Source organism: Geotrypetes seraphini, chromosome 3 (genome assembly GCF_902459505.1).
Source record: "Geotrypetes seraphini chromosome 3, aGeoSer1.1, whole genome shotgun sequence".
Taxonomy (NCBI): domain Eukaryota; kingdom Metazoa; phylum Chordata; class Amphibia; order Gymnophiona; family Dermophiidae; genus Geotrypetes; species Geotrypetes seraphini.
This window is the reverse complement of record NC_047086.1, coordinates 194,641,122-194,658,270: the sequence shown is the minus strand read 5'-3', so window position 1 is coordinate 194,658,270 and position 17,149 is coordinate 194,641,122. Positions and strand designations below refer to the sequence as shown.

At 48.2% G+C, this 17,149-nt stretch overlaps 1 protein-coding gene across 2 annotated transcripts in view; it reads right to left on the bottom strand.

The window, feature by feature from the left end:
* AAAS (aladin WD repeat nucleoporin) overlaps positions 1-17,149 on the bottom strand; it is a 106,819-nt gene that overhangs the window by 54,830 nt on the left and 34,840 nt on the right. For both annotated transcript variants that reach the window (XM_033939387.1, XM_033939388.1), the window contains exons 6-9: positions 15,835-15,881; positions 11,146-11,244; positions 10,008-10,151; positions 4,196-4,316 (exon numbers count right to left, since the gene is read on the bottom strand). In XM_033939387.1, coding sequence (XP_033795278.1) covers positions 4,196-4,316; positions 10,008-10,151; positions 11,146-11,244; positions 15,835-15,881 — 411 coding nt within the window. The remainder of the gene's footprint in view (positions 1-4,195; positions 4,317-10,007; positions 10,152-11,145; positions 11,245-15,834; positions 15,882-17,149) is intronic.

Here is a 17,149-nt window from a genome sequence, read left to right as displayed (position 1 = left end):
TCGAGGCCGACAGGTCCAACAGGGACTGACCCCAAGCCGGCATTATCCACTGAAGAGCCACAGGGCTGAGACACCACTTTCTGTGATCTAAGATGTGACTGAGGAAGTTCGCCTGAACAACCTCTACCCCGGCCATGTGAGAGGCCGAGAGGTCCAGAAGGCGTGACTCCGCCCCAAAGCATGAGCCGAGCCGCCTCCTCCGCCACCTGAGCGCTCTTGGTGCCTCAACGATTGACATAAGCCACCGCTGTGGCATTGTCAGACCGGACTCTGACCGACTTGCCCCTCAAGCGGGAGCGGAAGGCTAATAGCGCCAGAGGGACGGCTCTGGTCTCCAACATGTTGATTGACCAGGATGCCTCCTCCATGGACCAGGTGCCCCTAGACACTGAGCCCCCCCAACCGAGGAGATTGGCAACCGAGAGAAGCACCGTCCACTGCGATAGGTCCAGACTCATCCTCTGGACCAGAAGAGAGGTCTGGAGCCACCAAAGAAGACTGCAGCGCGTCAAGCCACACAGAGGGACAGGGACCTCCAAACTGAGCCACTGGGGTGACCATCTAAGGAGCCGAGCATACTGAAGAGACATGTGGGCCCACCACACAACATCCAGGAATGCTGCCATCGACCCCAAGACTTGGAGGAAAACCTGCGCCCGAGGACACCGGGACGCCAAAAGAAGGCGAATCTGAGATTGCAAATTTGCTTACCCGGGCCCTGGAAGGAAGACCTTCCCCAAGGAGGCGTCGAACAGAACTCCAAGGTACTCCAGATACTGCGCGGGGACCAACCGACTCTTGGAAAGGTTGACCACCCAGCCCAGCGACCGGAGAAACTCAACCACTCGAGCCGTAACTCGGGCGCTCTCCTGCAACGACTTCGCCCGAAACAACCAGTCATTCCAGAAGGGGTGCACCAGAATGCCCTCTGACTGCAATGCCACCGTGACGACCACCATCAACTTGGCGAACGTCCGGGGAGTCGTGGCCAGGCCCAAGGGAAGCACCCAGAACTGATAGTGCAGACCCAATATCGCCAAGCAAAGAAAGAGCTGAGGAGCGGCCCGAATGGAAACAGGCAAGCAGGCCTCCGCCAGAGCGAGAGAAGTCAGGAACTCCCCCGGCTGAACCGCCAGAAGGACAGACTGCAGTGTGTCCATGCGAATAAAAGGGAATTCTGAGAGTCCTGCCGATCTCAGGTTAAACCAAGGATGGGCCGAAAGGTCCCCTCCCTTTAGGGCCCCATAAAGGAAATGGCGTACCAGCCGATACCGCACTCCTGAGGGGACACCGGACAACTGCTTAGAGATCTAGCAAGTGCTGAAGGGTCTGGCGAAAGGCTAGCGTCTCCCATGCCACCTGACATGGAAAGGCTAGATATGATCCGGCAGAGAGCGGATAAAATTCAAGTACATAACCGTCCCGCACCACCACCAGGACCCACTGATCGGACGTGATCTTGGCCCACTTTGGAAACAAATTGCGAAGCCGGGCACCCCTGGGAACCAAAAGGGGGCGCCGGCAAAGAGACATCGCGCAGGACGGGCAGCAGGGGAACCGGGGGGGAAACTCCCAGCCCCCCGACGGGCCCCCTGAAAAAGACTGCATGCGCTAAGCCAACCGACCCCGGGGAAAACCCGGAAGCCTGGAAAGAAGCAGTCCCATGCCCCAGGCGAAACTTGCGAAATTCCCGCAGACGCCCCCGGGCAATGCCAACCCGAGAAGCCGGGCGGGCACGGTCCTCAGGCAGACGGGGCACCTCCGGGTCCGTCAGAGTCTGAACCACCGGATCTAAGTCCTCTATAAACAAAAAACAACCCCCGAAAGGGAAATTTTGGGAAGTTCAGTTTTGGGCGCGGCAACCGCCGACCAAGCGCGAAGCCACAAGGTACAGCGTGCGGCCACCAAAAGACCCAGACTTAGCAGCACCAAGTCACAAAGAACAACCGAGAGGAACGAGGCAGTCATCTCAAACTTCACCACCTCCAGATCCACTAAGAACCAGTCATCAGACTCACGATCCAGGACATGCGCAGACCACCGAAACACGGTGCGAGCCACCAGCCCCACACAAATAGCTGCCGGGACCCCCAAGGCAGAGACATCAAAATTATACTGAAGAAGTGTCTCAAACGCATGCTCCTCAGAGACCCTAAGCGCAGATCCGTCCATAACAGGCACGGTATGCCGCTTAGGAAGTGCCGAGACCACCGCGTCCCCCATTGGCGTAATGAAGGTAGCCCTATCCCCCTCCGGGATGGGATACCCATGAGCCAAGGCGCACACCAAAACGAAACGGTGCCCGTAGGCCACTGCGCCAACACAAAATCCCGAAAATCCTGATGCACAGGAAAAGAGCGGGAAACAGGACAGACCCCCTGAAGCAGAGGGGCCCCCATACGCGGGGTCTCCGGTGGCGCAACTTCGAAAATGCAGCACCAAGGAGACCTGCTACATCAGGTCTAAAAGCTCATCCCTCTGAATAAAAAGCGCACCACGGACGCATCTGCTCTGGAAGACGGGAAAACCGCCGCCCCGCTGCCAGCGGGCGTCCCCTCTAGAGGATCCTGGAAGCCCACCAAAGCAGCCAGGTCCTCAACCATGCCAACACGCTCCTCCGACCACCAATTCGCAATCCAAGCCCCCCCGCGGGCGCTTGGATGAGGGAGGAGGAAGAGGGGACGCCAAACGAAAAGAGGGAGGCAAGCCATAGGGGGCGCGGAGGGAAAACCACCCCCGAAGCCCCCCAGGTGCACGTGGGACCCCCAATTGTCTGCACAAAGAAAGAAATTAAATTGGGGACAAAAAACCCCTGGGGGTCCCCAGGGACTCCCTGCCCCAGCAGGGGTCCCCGCTGAAACCTGCCCCTGTGTTTGCAATACAGGGGGAAGGTCACCTGAGGTTGCAGACAAAATGGAGGGGGCCAGACAGAGAAAATGGCGAAGATCCCGCCAAAAATGCTCCCTCCATGGCCTGTAGCGGCTGAGAAGGCTGAACAGTCCCAGCCGCTAAAACAGGCAAGTCGGCATCAGCTGTCAAAAAATCAGCTGAGAGGGAATCCTTCGGCGAATCCCTCCGTGGGCGGTTGGGGAAGACCGGGCTTCCCCACTGCTCCCAGCCGACTCGCGAGGCACCATCGGCGGGGAGCTCTGGGCGCCTGCAGCCGCTGCCGACGGAGCTCCACCACCTCACCGACCCAAACCGCCGAGTTCAGGCCGGCCGCGAGTGCCTCGCGGCTGGACCTAATTGTGTCCCCCTCCCCCGGAGGAGGGCACAATTGCTCCATACGCGACCTAGCTAGAAAAAAGTGCCGGTTAGATGAAAAAATACAGTAAAATACAGTTTTCTTAAAGGGAAACAACCCTTCAGACCGGCACTACCTCAGGATTTTTTTTTTTTTTTTTTACAGAACAGACTCCACAGGCTCTCGAAGCAATATGCCTTGCTTGATTTAGGGGGCAAGGCTTACTGCTGAGGCTCCTCTAAAAAAATGTGGGGAGGTGGAGGAAGTGGGGGGAGGGACCCCGCTCGAGACCCGCCGGGTTTGACACCCCCGAGGTCGGACGGACCCCCAAACAGGGCCCGCCCAAGCTCTGTCCGGCCAAAAACAGGGACTAGAAACCCCCTAAACAAATTCCAACAGCCCTACCAAGGGAGATGGGTACAGATCACTCAACACCTGCTGGAGACTGAAAGAAGACTGAGGGAAATAGAGAAGGGAGGATAGTATATACTGTCCCAAAGTTTTGTTTTCAGTCTCCACCTGCTGGTCATGATTGGATATATACCCATTCGTAAAGATTAACCTCTACTGGTCTGGAGAGTGCTAAAGAAAATAGTGTTTCCTAATTTGGTTCTGGAGTACCCCTTTGCCAATCAGGTTTTCAGGATATTCACAATGAATATGCATGAATTTGATTTGTATACATTGTCTTTTGTTATATCCAAATTTTCATACATATTCATTGTGGATATCCTAAAAACTGGCAAGATGGTAAACCCCAGGATTGACTTGGGAAATGAACTAGAATACCAAGAGGACAAGGCATTTTGCTGTTCTTGCCTTTAAGTACCAGTGCAGAGGAAAAACTTGGTTGCTACTTAGAAGCAGCAGATCTATGGATTTCTGCTACCCAACTTCCTCTTGCTTTATGCTAAATTTATGAAGAACATGTAGTAATAAAGTTTTACCCACCAGCATGGAGGTATCAACAGGAGATGCGGACAGCAACATTTCTCCAGCAGGAGACCAGGCTAGACTAGTTATGGGGCTGTGACCTGGATGAGACAGCACCTGAGCACAGCCAGAAGATGGCCTAGAGCAGAACAAAGTATGATGGAGGGAAATGGCAAAAAGAGTAGGTAGATAAAGGAAGAAGGAGAGAAGGGACAATAGGATAAAATGAGGCAGGAGAGGAAAGTAAGGCATATTAGGGAAAAAATGAGAATAAAGGAGAAAACAAGTGAAAGTGTATCAGATGGAAAGAAAAGAGAGAGTCAGTATGTTAATGTTTACATTCTAAACTATTCCAAAACGCAGATTCATTGCCAAAAAAACACAGCAGATGGAGAAATTAGATCTTACCTGCTAATTTTCTTTCCTTTAGCTCCACCAGAACAGTTAAGAACTTGTGGTTTTATCCGTTGACCAGTGAATGGAGACAGAGAAATAAAATAGCTCTATATGATTTGCCCTTAAGGGCATCATACAGGCTTAGATATGAAAAAAAGAAAACAGCTTACCTAATTGGCTTACAGGATAAAAAAGGGTAATCCTGACTGATAAAGCAATGGATTTTGAGGTATACATGACCATGTAGTGTTCTTAAATAATTTGGAAAAGGGTAAACCTTTGGAGAATAAAAATGGAAACTTCAAAGAGAGCTGACCAATACCTTAGCCTCCAACAGCAACATTAAGTCCCTCTCATACTACCATTACAGAGTAGGTCACCATATCTCAATTCCAGGAGATGCTGGATAAAACTTGGGCATAGCCTATGTGGAAGCAGTGCATAAATGCTTGAAAAATCAAAAATCAGCACATCTATACTGAAACAAACAAACAAAAATGTAGAGAAAAAAAAGGACTACTAGCGTCAGATATCCTCCTCCTTCAAGGGAAGGAATGAGAGAAAAAGGTGAAGTAGTCAGGATTATCTGAGTTGCACCTTATGCTCAGCTGAAAATCCTCTGTGGAAATATACAGGACAGGGGAGAAAGAAAAGGGATGGGGAGTGTTAGGAAGCTCAGATATCTCCGAGCTCTATCCTAGGCTCCAGGTAAAATAGAGCCTTTCTAAAGATTTGTTGAGTGGAGTCCAAATTTTATATAAAGATACCCTTCTCAGCTCAACTGAAGCTCAGGTCACCAACCAGTTTGAAAGCTATTCCACTGGACCAGTTCAGGGGCTACAAGGCAAGCCCATCATCCATCCACTGGAGACAGAGAAATACTGACTATTTAAGCCTGCAGTGTGCTCCTGAGGGGCAAATCATACAGCTATTTTATTTCTCTGTCTTTATCTGCTGGTTGGACATAACTCACAAGTTCTGAGCTGGGATGGTGCTAAGGAAAGCTGCTTTTAACCCTTCTCTGAAACTAGAATTACCTGCCAATTATAACACCTCTTCTTTGACTCAACATAATAGTTATCCAGGGGGCTGCAGTCTGTGGATAATTTGGATTTCAGTTTTTCTGTCTCCGAGATTGATAAGGATGTAAAGGAGGTCCACGTTTGATCTGCATTACTAGGTTCTAAGGGTCGCTCAGGTGTATAGGAAGATAATACTTGGGTGGTGGTCATTTTGGCCACGTCTGAACGGTTTGATTTTATTGAGAAAGAAATCTGCAGGATCTTGGGTAGTAGCTTTGTTGAGGCTTCCTGAGGTGTCCTGTTTCAGATGTGCTGTTAGTTGTCGTACCAGGTGAAATAGTTTTTTGTTGTTTAGAGTTTTGGTTCCAACTTTGTTGGTGTAATAATTTTTCTTGGCTTCTGGAGATGTGTTTATTGCTGCTCTTCACTGTGTTCTGTGGTTCCGAGATTTGCTCTTTCGCCATGCTCTTTCTAGTCATCTGCACTGTGGTTTTTCAGTTCGTAGAGTCTCAGTAAACCAGGGAGAGGTTTTGTTTTTTTATTTTGTGAGGGTGTATGGAGGTTAGAGTGTCTAGTGTATTAGTGATTGAGTTATTCCAGCTTGCTAGCATTGCTGTTGTACATTCTGAGGGGGAAGTCAGAGATTCCATAACTCTGTTCCAGAAGAGATCTGGGTTTGTTTTTCCGCATACTAATTTTTCCTCTCTGATAGTTTTGTTGTTCAGGTTTCCCGTTGTGAGATTCAGGTTGAAGTTGAGGAGGTAGTGGCCTGACCAGGGGACCAGAGACCATTTGATGTCTGAGGTAAGAGGGGGGTGAATGCGAGTAAGTCGAGGGTGTGACCTTTTTCATGTGTGGGGCCTGAGGGAATGATCATGATTTGACATTCTTCGAACAGTATTTTGAGTTTGATGACATCTTTGTCTGTGCCTGATTCACGAGGCAGGTTGTGCTTGATTGGGAGTTTGGTGGTCTATAGATCAGTAGGATTCCTCAACGTGGAGTTGGGCTTGTCCTCTAGTTTGAATGCTATGTATTCCAGATCTGGATGGTTAGCAGAATTAGTCTCTGTGATGGTATATGTGTTTTTGTAGATTATTGCTAGGCCTCCTCCTCTCTTGGGTTTCCTAGCAATGATGTTGTATCCTTGTAGGGAAGTTCTGGGCTATTTGGTTCTTTTAGCCATGTTTCTGTGATGAATGACAGCACTAGGCCATTTCTAATCTAATCTAATCTAAACCTTAGGTTTGTATACCGCATCATCTCTACATTCGTAAAGTTCGACATGGTTAACATTTGTTGCGATTAGCTAATTTAGGAGGAATAGCTTATTTACCACTGATCTTGCGTTAGTGTACATGCGATTTTATCATTGTTTGATTTTTCTACATGTTTAATAAGCTTTAGACTGGTGTAGTTCTTGAAGGGGGGGGGGGGTTTCTCTGTCTGTTATTGGTATTCCATTTGTTCCAGAGTATGGGGATGGGGTTTTGGTCCATAATGTTCCTCGGGTGTAGTGGAAGGATTTGGGGCTTTAAGTCTTTGTTGGTTGCGGTGCCATGAGGAGATGTTACTGTTGGTGGGCGGTGTGTTACTGTTGGTGGGCGGTGTGTTTTGAATTGCTACGAGGTTGGTGAGGCATAGCACTAGTAAAATTTGAGCGAATGGGAGTTTCATCATGGAGTGCTGGAAAGATGAAGAAATTAGATAGAGTGCAAAAGGAGGGGTTTTCAGGATGACTTTGAGCTGAATTAAGATCAGGCCCATGGTAGCGTGATTTAAATGGGCATCAGGAGCGTAATCCGACTAGAACTGAAAGGTTAAGGCGGAATAGATGTCAATAAATGTACATCAGTACACTTCTATATCTTTATGTAAAAACTTACCCCCTCTTTTACAAACACATAGTGTGGGTTTTAGTACTGGCAGTGGCGGTAACTGCTTCGATGCTCATAGAATTCCTATGAATGCTGGAGCTAAAACCCACACTATGCATTCGTAAAAGAGGGGGGTTAGCAAATCAGGTCCTAAAACTGTAGGAGGCACACACTCAAGACTTGTCTCATGAGCAGAAAGTTTCTGAGTGGTGGTATCCAGAGATTCACCAAACAGCTCATCCCCCATGCAGGGAGCATTGGCAAGTTGGTCCTGGTGGCTCACATCAAGGTCTGAGACGCGAAGCCACGCCAATCGTCTCATCGCTACAGCCATAGCAGTAGCTCGGGAGGTCAGTTCAAAAGTGTCATAGATGGAACGGACCATAAACTTCCTGAGTTGCAAGAGACTGGCAGTGCATTGTTGAAAAGCAGAAAGCTTGCGGTCAGGAATAAATTTCTGAAAAGTGGCCATCTGCTGGATAAGATGTTTCAGGTAAAAGGAAAAGTGAAACGCATAGTTACCTGAACGGTTGGCCAACATAGCATTTTGGTAAAGTCGTTTACCAAATTTATCCATGGCCTTGCCTTCTCTGCCAGGAGGGACAGAGGCATATACACTAGAGCCTGCAGATTTTTTGAGGGTTGACTCCACCAGCAAAGATTCATGTGGAAGCTGAGGTTTGTCAAACCCTGGGATAGGAATAACTTTATAAAGTGATTCCAACTTCCTTGGAGCTCCTGGAATAGTGAGAGGAGTTTCCAAATTTTTGTAAAAAGTTTCCCTTAATATATCATGAAGGGGTAACTTTAAAAATTCTTTGGGAGGTTGTTCAAAATCCAAAGCCTCCAAGAATGCTTTTGACTTCTTAGAATCAGATTCCAAGGGAAGAGAAAGGGTGTCTGACATTTCCCTAAGAAATTTGGTGAAGGAAGAGTGCTCTGGCTTACTAGCAGGATCCTGCACCGATGGGTCAGCCTCATCCGATGAAAAATCCTCTTCGGTACCGAGGGGATCATCGGAGTCATCCCATAAATCAGGGTCTCGTATCGATGGGAGACGGCCCTGAGACAAAGGGGTAGAGGATTCGGTATGCCTGGTTTTGCGTACCGATTTGCCTGAACGCATCGACACCGTACCTGGTGACTGTAAAACGGGACGGGTGTCAGAGAGCGGTACCGGATCAGAGGCCGAGTTAGCCGTATGTCGAAGAGACTTTGGCTCTGCCGATAAGACAGGCATAGAAATGGAAGAGGCAGATTTAAGCGGTGCCGATAACGTCGATGCCGACAACATAGGCTGGTCGACTATCGGTACTGCAGGCTCAGTGTGTACCGACACTGGAAGGTTCGGAGTTAGCAGAGCCGGGAGCAGGTGTTGCAATTGCTCCTGAAGCTGGACCTGAAGGATGGATGCTATACGCTCATCCAGAGACGGTCCCGATGGCACCGGTACCGCTTTTTTCTTGCTCGGTACCTGCGGTGCCGCTCGACGCTCAGGCGAAGTCGATGCCGATGAAGAGGCAGTGACTTCTATGGGAGCGGAGCATTTGCAGGGCCGGCGCGCAGTCTGCAGGACTTGGCTCACTGCTTGTTCGACTGGCGGGCCAAGAACAGAAGGGGATGGCTTCTTAGCCGGCTTACCTGAAGGGTGCGACACCGAAAAGACCTCTTGCGGTGTCGAAACTACCGGTGCCGATTTGGAGGAAGTCGCCGGAGTCGACGCCGGTGGAACTTCCATAGCGGCACCGAAAAGAATCCGCTGCTGAATTTGGCGGTTCATCAAAGTTCTCTTTTGAAGAGAACTACAGCGGGTGCACGTTTCTGCCCTATGGTCCGGACCCAAACACTGAAGACACCACTTGTGCGGGTCGGATAAAGAAATAGGGCGTGCACACCGCTGACATTTCTTAAAACCCGGAGAAGGGGGCATGAAGGGAAAAACGGCAGTAGCAAAATCGAAGCCCGAGGCTTCGATGGTGCCAACAGGCCCCGCCGGGGCCGACCGAAAAAAGTCTAAAAAAATACTTTTTTTTTTTTAAAGGAAAATAAGAAAAGAAGAAAAAGTGAATAAATTCACAAGAAAAATTACGCGAGCGGGAAGGCGAAAAAAGAGAGTCCATCAGCCGTTGGAAACACGCGTCTTCTTAGCTCCGCGGAAACTAAGAAACTGGGGACCGCGCGCCTCTGTCGGGCGGGAAGGCACTCGCGCACGCGTGGTGCGGCCTAGCTAGAACTTTCTAAGTTCTTAGAGTGCAATCACTCTAAAATTGTCCGTACCGGGGCTCCGTCGGTGCCGTCACCCTCAGTCAAGAATATGCTGCCTGCTTGTCCTGGGATAAAAGGCTTATAAGCTGTATTTCTTTCTAAACAATTCTCTCAAGGATATAGCTAAACAGGTTTTCCTTTTTTTCTGTTTTTATAATAACAATTAGTCCAGAAGTTTTATACAGCACAAAGCTCTGTCCATATCCTAATCCTTAATTCCACATGTTAGAACATGACATTCCAAGAGCTGCCTGCCTTCTGACATGTTACCTTGTGGAGAGGGAGGTGGGGTCCACGTGCCAGACTAGAATGCAGCTCTGACAGGCTACTGTCAGCAAAGATGCACACAACGGTTTCCATGCCATAGCTGCCACATTTTTCTGTAACCGGTGCTTTAGGGTAGGAATTGTTGTACTGGGGGGGGGAAGAAAAAGTAAAACTTTAGATGTCTTTTTATAAACCATTAGTATTCATTATATGGCTGAATTAAATCAGAATACAGCAAAAAACGCACAAAGGGCCTCAGTGAACAGGGACTTGTCTTTATTGACCCAACATGAGCCATGTTGCGGCATACAACGTCTGCATCAGGGGTTGACCAATAAGCAAAATACTATTACCAAACTTCAGGAATCAGCCTGAGCACAGAGAGCATCTCTTGGTCCTGTTTTGCTTCAGCCGAAATACGGCTCGGCTCGTGTTAGGTCAATAAAAACAAGTCCTTGTTCACTGAAGCCCTTTGTGCTGTATTGTATTTGATGTGCTGGTCACTTAACTAAATCAGAAGCAGACGATACTGATTACAGGTAGACATAATGCAGGCAGGCATATAACCTTTCTTTTTTAATTTGAATTTAATATATTTACAATATCATAAAGATATCAAGGAAAAAAAGGTTTCCAGACAAATTTCCATTACAACAAATAATACAAATAAACAATCCTTTACAAGCCCACTAAAAGGGGAAACATATTGCTTATATCAACTAAGTTTTAAAGGAAAAACAAGGAAATGGGATGAGTTTTAATAAACCCAAATCATTCCCAACTGAATAAAGACGGCATATAACCTTTCAATCTTTAATTCTGCCAAACTCTCTCAATTTCTGCTTGCAGCATCCACACTAAAATGGAGCCCTATACACATTATACACCATCCTCTACTTCTCTAGAAATGAGATTATTCTCCCCCCCCCCCACAGTTGTTAGGTCACCTTATTCCTACTCTGCAACAGTTCCTGCTTTTCCATTAAAGACCCACGCATACAGCTTTGCCAGTGCATCTCAATCCTGCCCAGCAGCACTCTAGTATTTAGATACCCTCCCCAAACAATTTGGATGATGTACCCGAGTTACCTTTACTTTGACTATTTAAGGGGTTAAAGCAAACAGCACATGCCTTGCCTACCTGTTAACATTGTATACTCGGATAGAGTCATCAAGTAGTGCTACTGCAAATTTGCTTGTATGAGGATGCCAGGCAAAAGCTCGCAGGGAACAGCCTGTCCTACAATCAATAAAATACATGGCCATTGTATTTTGAAATATACAGATTCAAAGAATCATAACTGAAAGGAAATAAAAAAGAAAATGTTACAAGGAAAAAAAAAAAAAAAGAACATGAAAACTTCGGGACAAAATTAAGCAACATTTAGGAGTCCTTTTACTAAGGTGTGCTAGCTGTTTTAGCGCGTGCTAAACTCCAACATGTCCATTATATCCTAGAGTTTAGCGCACACTAAAATGGTTGGCGCTCCTTAGTAAAAGGACCCCTTCCACTAACTAGGGATGGGTGGGTGAGTGAGTGGGTGGGTAGGAAGACATAAGAATTACAACAATGGGGAAACAGAAACTTTAATACCTAAACAAGAAGAAGAAGAAAAAAAGAAGAATCCTAAACAGAGTGGATTTGATTTAAAAGCACTAGTCAGAAAGACTTGATTTAAATCATGGTTTTCTATAGAAAGTCTCATTCTTGCTGATATAATCTTAAAATTTACAACCAGATGAAGGTTTCATTTTTTGAAAAACAGCTTTTCAAATTAGTTTTACAGTTATATATTTAAAAAATACTGATTCTGTTATACTATTAGAAATACATAGATAAATAATTATGAAATTATTGTGAGGTAAACTATCTCTAATTTAATAGGTTAATCATTTATACTTGGCCAATTTTTCTGCTGTACTTTATTGAAAGGAGAAAAATAATCATTACCTTAACAACAATTTAAATAGTTTTATATAACCAAAACAACATTATAGCACAGGGTTGTCCAACATCGGTCCTTGAGGGCTGCAATCCAGTCAGGTTTTCAGGATTTCCCCAATGAATTTGCATGAGATCTATTTGCATGCACTGCTTCTATTGTATGCAAATAGATTTCATGTATATTCATTTGGGAAATCCTGAAAACCAGACTTGGCAAAGGCCCAAGGTTGGACACCCCTGTTACAGCATATGCATTCTTGCATTTGCTTAAATATCCATGTTAACTGATATGGTTAAACACAATATCTAAAAAAAAATAAAACACTCAAACAAACCTTAAGACTATCAGCCAGGTCCACACATGAAAAACTTAAATAGTTAAAACTTAAAATACTGTCTTCTGTAGCTCACTCATTTTCATCTAGCCCTTAAGAAAGGGGTGTCCAACCTTTTGGCTTCCCTGGGCTGCATTGGCCGAAAAAAATGTTTCTGGGGCCGCGCAAACGCTGCAGCAAGACAGAGGAGGGAGCCGGCAAACACCTGGGGTCAGCAGAGGAAAACACTGCATCGCTCTTGACCGGGGCCGCACAAAATACTTCATGGAGTCGCATGTGACCCTCGGGCCGCAGGTTGGACACCCCTGCCTTAAGAGGTGAGGGGTTGATTCTGTGTACAACAATTTGAAAAGAAAAAATGGTCCTATGGTTTTTCTCTCAGCTCTGAATATTTAATAACATTTTTGCTGTGAGGAAACAGTACGTTATCTCTGCAGACACAAATTCACAGTTTTGAGAAATGCAAAATCAAGCACTCGTATTTTCCAGATAGAAAAATTGCCCATGACATTATGAACGAATTAATGAATTCATTTACCAAAAAATGTAAACATTGCACAAATATACAGTCTCATGCTACATAATTAAAAGCTAATCCTTATTTTATGAGAAATAACTTTTGGACAATAAAGTATAGTTACGTCCCTGTAACGGGTGTTATCCACAGAGACCGGTACTATCGGTGTATAAGTCGCAGTGTAGAAGAAAAGACTTACTGCAACAAAATATTGCAATAAGGCTTGATGTTCATTGATGCAAGAACCTAGAGAAGGTACAGTTGTTGAATGTGCTACATTTAGCATGGATCAGCATCGATGCAGCATGCTGCACTTCAAAATGACAATCTGTATCGATGTTCATCAATGAAAAGGAGGCACCATGACCACATAACATCAAGTGGTACTGAAAGTGCCACAGGTGATGAAGTGTGAGTGCCTGAAAAGATGATGCACTTCAGAAATCGCCCAGAAAGCCATGCATCAAATGGACTCAATACTTACCGTATTTTCGCGGATATAACGCGCACCATTGTAAAACGCGCACATGGGTATAGCGCGCAGAAATCACGATGATATGTACAAAAACTTTTCTATACCGCGCTCAGGCATATAACGCGCATGCTGCCCGACTCTCCTCTGGCCACCCCGACTCTCCTCTGGCCACCCCGACTCTCCTTTCGCCCTCCCCGACTCTCATCTGGTTGCCCCGACTCACCCTGACTTTCGGTGCACTGCCCCGACTCTCCTCTGGTTGCCCCGACTCACCCTGACTTTCGGTGCACTGCCCCGACTCTCCTCTGGTTGCCCCGACTCACCGTTCACCCGCCCTGACTTTCGGTGCACTGCCCCGCCTCTCCGTGCCTGTCCCCCTTGAAGTCCTGTCCCCCCTTGAAGGTCTGCCTGTCCCCCCTTGAAGGTCTGCCTGTCCCCCCTTGAAGTCCTGTCCCCCTTGAAGGTCTGCCTGTCCCCCTTGAAGATCTGCCTGTCCCCCCTTGAAGTCCTGTCCCCATCCTGAAAGCCTGATGCCCCCCCTCGACGTCCGATTCTTCTCCCCCCTCGGCAGGACCACTCGCCCCCCCACCCCGAAGGGCCGCCGACTCCCCGACAATATTGGGCCAGGAGGGAGCCCAAATCCTCCTGGCCACGGCGACCCCCTAACCCCACCCCGCACTACATTACGGGCAGGAGGGATCCCAGGCCCTCCTGCCCTCGACGCAAACCCCCCTCCCCCCCAGCCGACCCGCGACCCCCCTGGCCGACCCCCACGACCCCCCCACCCCCCTTCCCCGTACCTTTGGAAGTTGGCCGGACAGACGGGAGCCAAACCCGCCTGTCCGGCAGGCAGCCAACGAAGGAATGAGGCCGGATTGGCCCATCCGTCCTAAAGCTCCGCCTACTGGTGGGGCCTAAGGCGCGTGGGCCAATCAGAATAGGCCCTGGAGCCTTAGGTCCCACCTGGGGGCGCGGCCTGAGACACATGGTCGGGTTTGGCCCATGTGCCTCAGGCCGCGCCCCCAGGTGGGACCTAAGGCTCCAGGGCCTATTCTGATTGGCCCACGCGCCTTAGGCCCCACCAGTAGGCGGAGCTTTAGGACGGATGGGCCAATCCGGCCTCATTCCTTCGTTGGCTGCCTGCCGGACAGGCGGGTTTGGCTCCCGTCTGTCCGGCCAACTTCCAAAGGTACGGGGAAGGGGGGTGGGGGGGTCGTGGGGGTCGGCCAGGGGGGTCGCGGGTCGGCTGGGGGGGAGGGGGGTTTGCGTCGAGGGCAGGAGGGCCTGGGATCCCTCCTGCCCGTAATGTAGTGCGGGGTGGGGTTAGGGGGTCGCCGTGGCCAGGAGGGTTTGGGCTCCCTTCTGGCCCAACTACACAAAGTACGGGGAAGGCGGGTGGGGGTGTCGTGGGGGTCGGCCAGGGGGGTCGCGGGTCGGCTGGGGGACGGGCGGAGGTTCTTGGGGGGGGCGGTCGTTGGGGGGAGGGGGTTTGCGTCGAGGGCAGGAGGGCCTGGGATCCCTCCTGCCCGTAATGTAGTGCGGGGTGGGGTTAGGGGGTCGCCGTGGCCAGGAGGGTTTGGGCTCCCTCCTGGCCCGATATTGTTGGGGAGTCGGCGGTCCTTCGGGGTGAGGGTGCGAGTGGTCCTGCCGGGGGGGGGGATGTATCGGACGTCGGGGAGTCGGCCGGGCAAGAGGGCTTGGGCTCCCTCTTGCTCCGATCGTGGATGCGGGTGCGGGTGGGAGCGCGTGCGAGCGGTCGTTCGGGGTGGGGGTGCGAGCGGTCCTGCTGGGGGGGTGAATCGGGCGTCGGGCGGGGTGGGAACTATGTTTAAAAACTTTTGTATACCGCGCTCAGGCATATAACGCGCGAGGGGTATGCGCGGTACGTAAAATCACGTATAACGCGCGCGTTATATCTGCGAAAATACGGTAATTGGCAGAGCACTATCCACTGCGATGCATCGTGGTTGAAACATCAGTTACAGAAAGGCATACATTAAATAGACTCGATGATAATAAGCCACCAATGCAAGTAGATGGAGATATCGATGTCTACCGGTACCAGCAAGTCCCAGTCGCTGGAAGTCAGAAATAAAGAAAAAGAAACAAAGAAGAAAACTTTGACATTAATCAATGGTGTATATCTTCTTATAATCTTTAGCCCCAGAGTCAGATACAGTCGGAGAGGGCGAGCTGGGGTAGAGTAGAAACAAGGCTGAATGTGAAGGCTGCTGAACATTGAGAGAAGTTTGAAAAGTCCAAAACTTCTTTTCCTTTCTACTTTCCTTCTTCGTTTGTTTTCAAAAGAAAAGTAAAGAACAGAAAGAAACTTGAAATACTTGAAGTTCATAAAAAAGATATAAACAGGAAGGCAACTCGACAGAGAAACAAGAGATACTTTGTCTTTATTCTGCAGAAAATGAAAAACTGCCTGCTTGTCTAAGGATAGCTTATGCTCTCATATTATGGATGTTTCAAAAAAAAAAAAAAAAAAAAAAGTCTTAAATAAAAAAAATGCGTTATTTTGAAACTGTGGGCCTTTTGCCCCTGTCACTTACCAGTCGACAGCCTGAGAGAATTCTGCAATCATATCTTCACTTTTCATCTGCAAGCACACATAGAAGCAGAAACAATTCAAAGTTAAATTCTTTGGTTCTAACCATTGAGCAAAACTGAAATGGTATGAGCTAAACTCAAAACCCCTTCCTATTAGGAAGCAGGTAAACTAGAAGGAACGGGAGCCATGACAGCTGGCATATGAATGAATAGAGTGGCATGGTTTGACTTGGCAATATGGGCTACTCAATTGATGTCACCATAGCTAAAAAAACACCAGCAAATGTATGGATGCAGGATGCACAGCTCGTGAATGATCTCAGAAGATAAGGAAGTTAGACTTGAAGAACTTTATCAAAGGGTTTATTTTTTCTTTATTAAAGAATTAAAAGACACAAAAAATGATGAAACTAGAAAATTTGATCTTACCTGTTAATTTTCTTACATCGATTTCAACCAGATAAGTCCAGAACTGATGGATTATGTTTATTACCCAGTAAATAGAAATAGAGATGGATGAGCTCTGTACTATACAAGCATCATCTCATCGGTATTTCTGATACAAAGCAACAACAACAAGCAAACGCGTGGAGAGGCATAATAAAAAAAGTCCGCTTTTGGCCTAAGGCACTAGTTACCCAAAGTCGGCATCAGGAAAATGTCCATTCTTGAAAAGTACGTCCAAAATGTATTTCTTTTTGAAAATAGTCTACCTGTATGTCCAGGCATTTAATCGCCCAGACCGCCACTACATCTATCTTTATACCAGATTCTTGACCAAAACTTCATCCAAGTTCCAAACACCCAGAACAAGACCTTTTAGACGTGGGAGGGGTCAGTCCTTTGTGCTGGAACCCCCGAATGTTGGCAGGAGGAGTTCCCAATTCCTCCTGCCTCCACCCTGTCTTCGGGGGAAGGGGGGGGTCCGGCAGGAGGGATTGAGCATCCCTCCTGCTGCTGGATGTGTCGACAGGAGGAATTGTCCACTCCTCCTGCCATGGACATTCGGGGGTGAGGGTGGGGCGGCTTCGGGGGTTCCAGCAGGAGGGACTGGCCTTCCCTCCTGCTGTAATCTTCACAGGGGTGTGGGGGTATGGATGGGTTCCCTGTAGCGGCCGTTAAACTGATCACAGCAGGGAGATTCCCTTGCTGTGATCAGCTCAGTGGCAAACCAATCTGAATCTATCCCTTAAACCTATTTTTAGGATCACTTAAGTCACAACGCATAAGTTCCGTCCAGGCAGCCTCGTAAAACTTTCGATTATCCCTGCAGTATGACTAAATCTAGGTCGGCCCATGTCCTACCCTCATCACTCC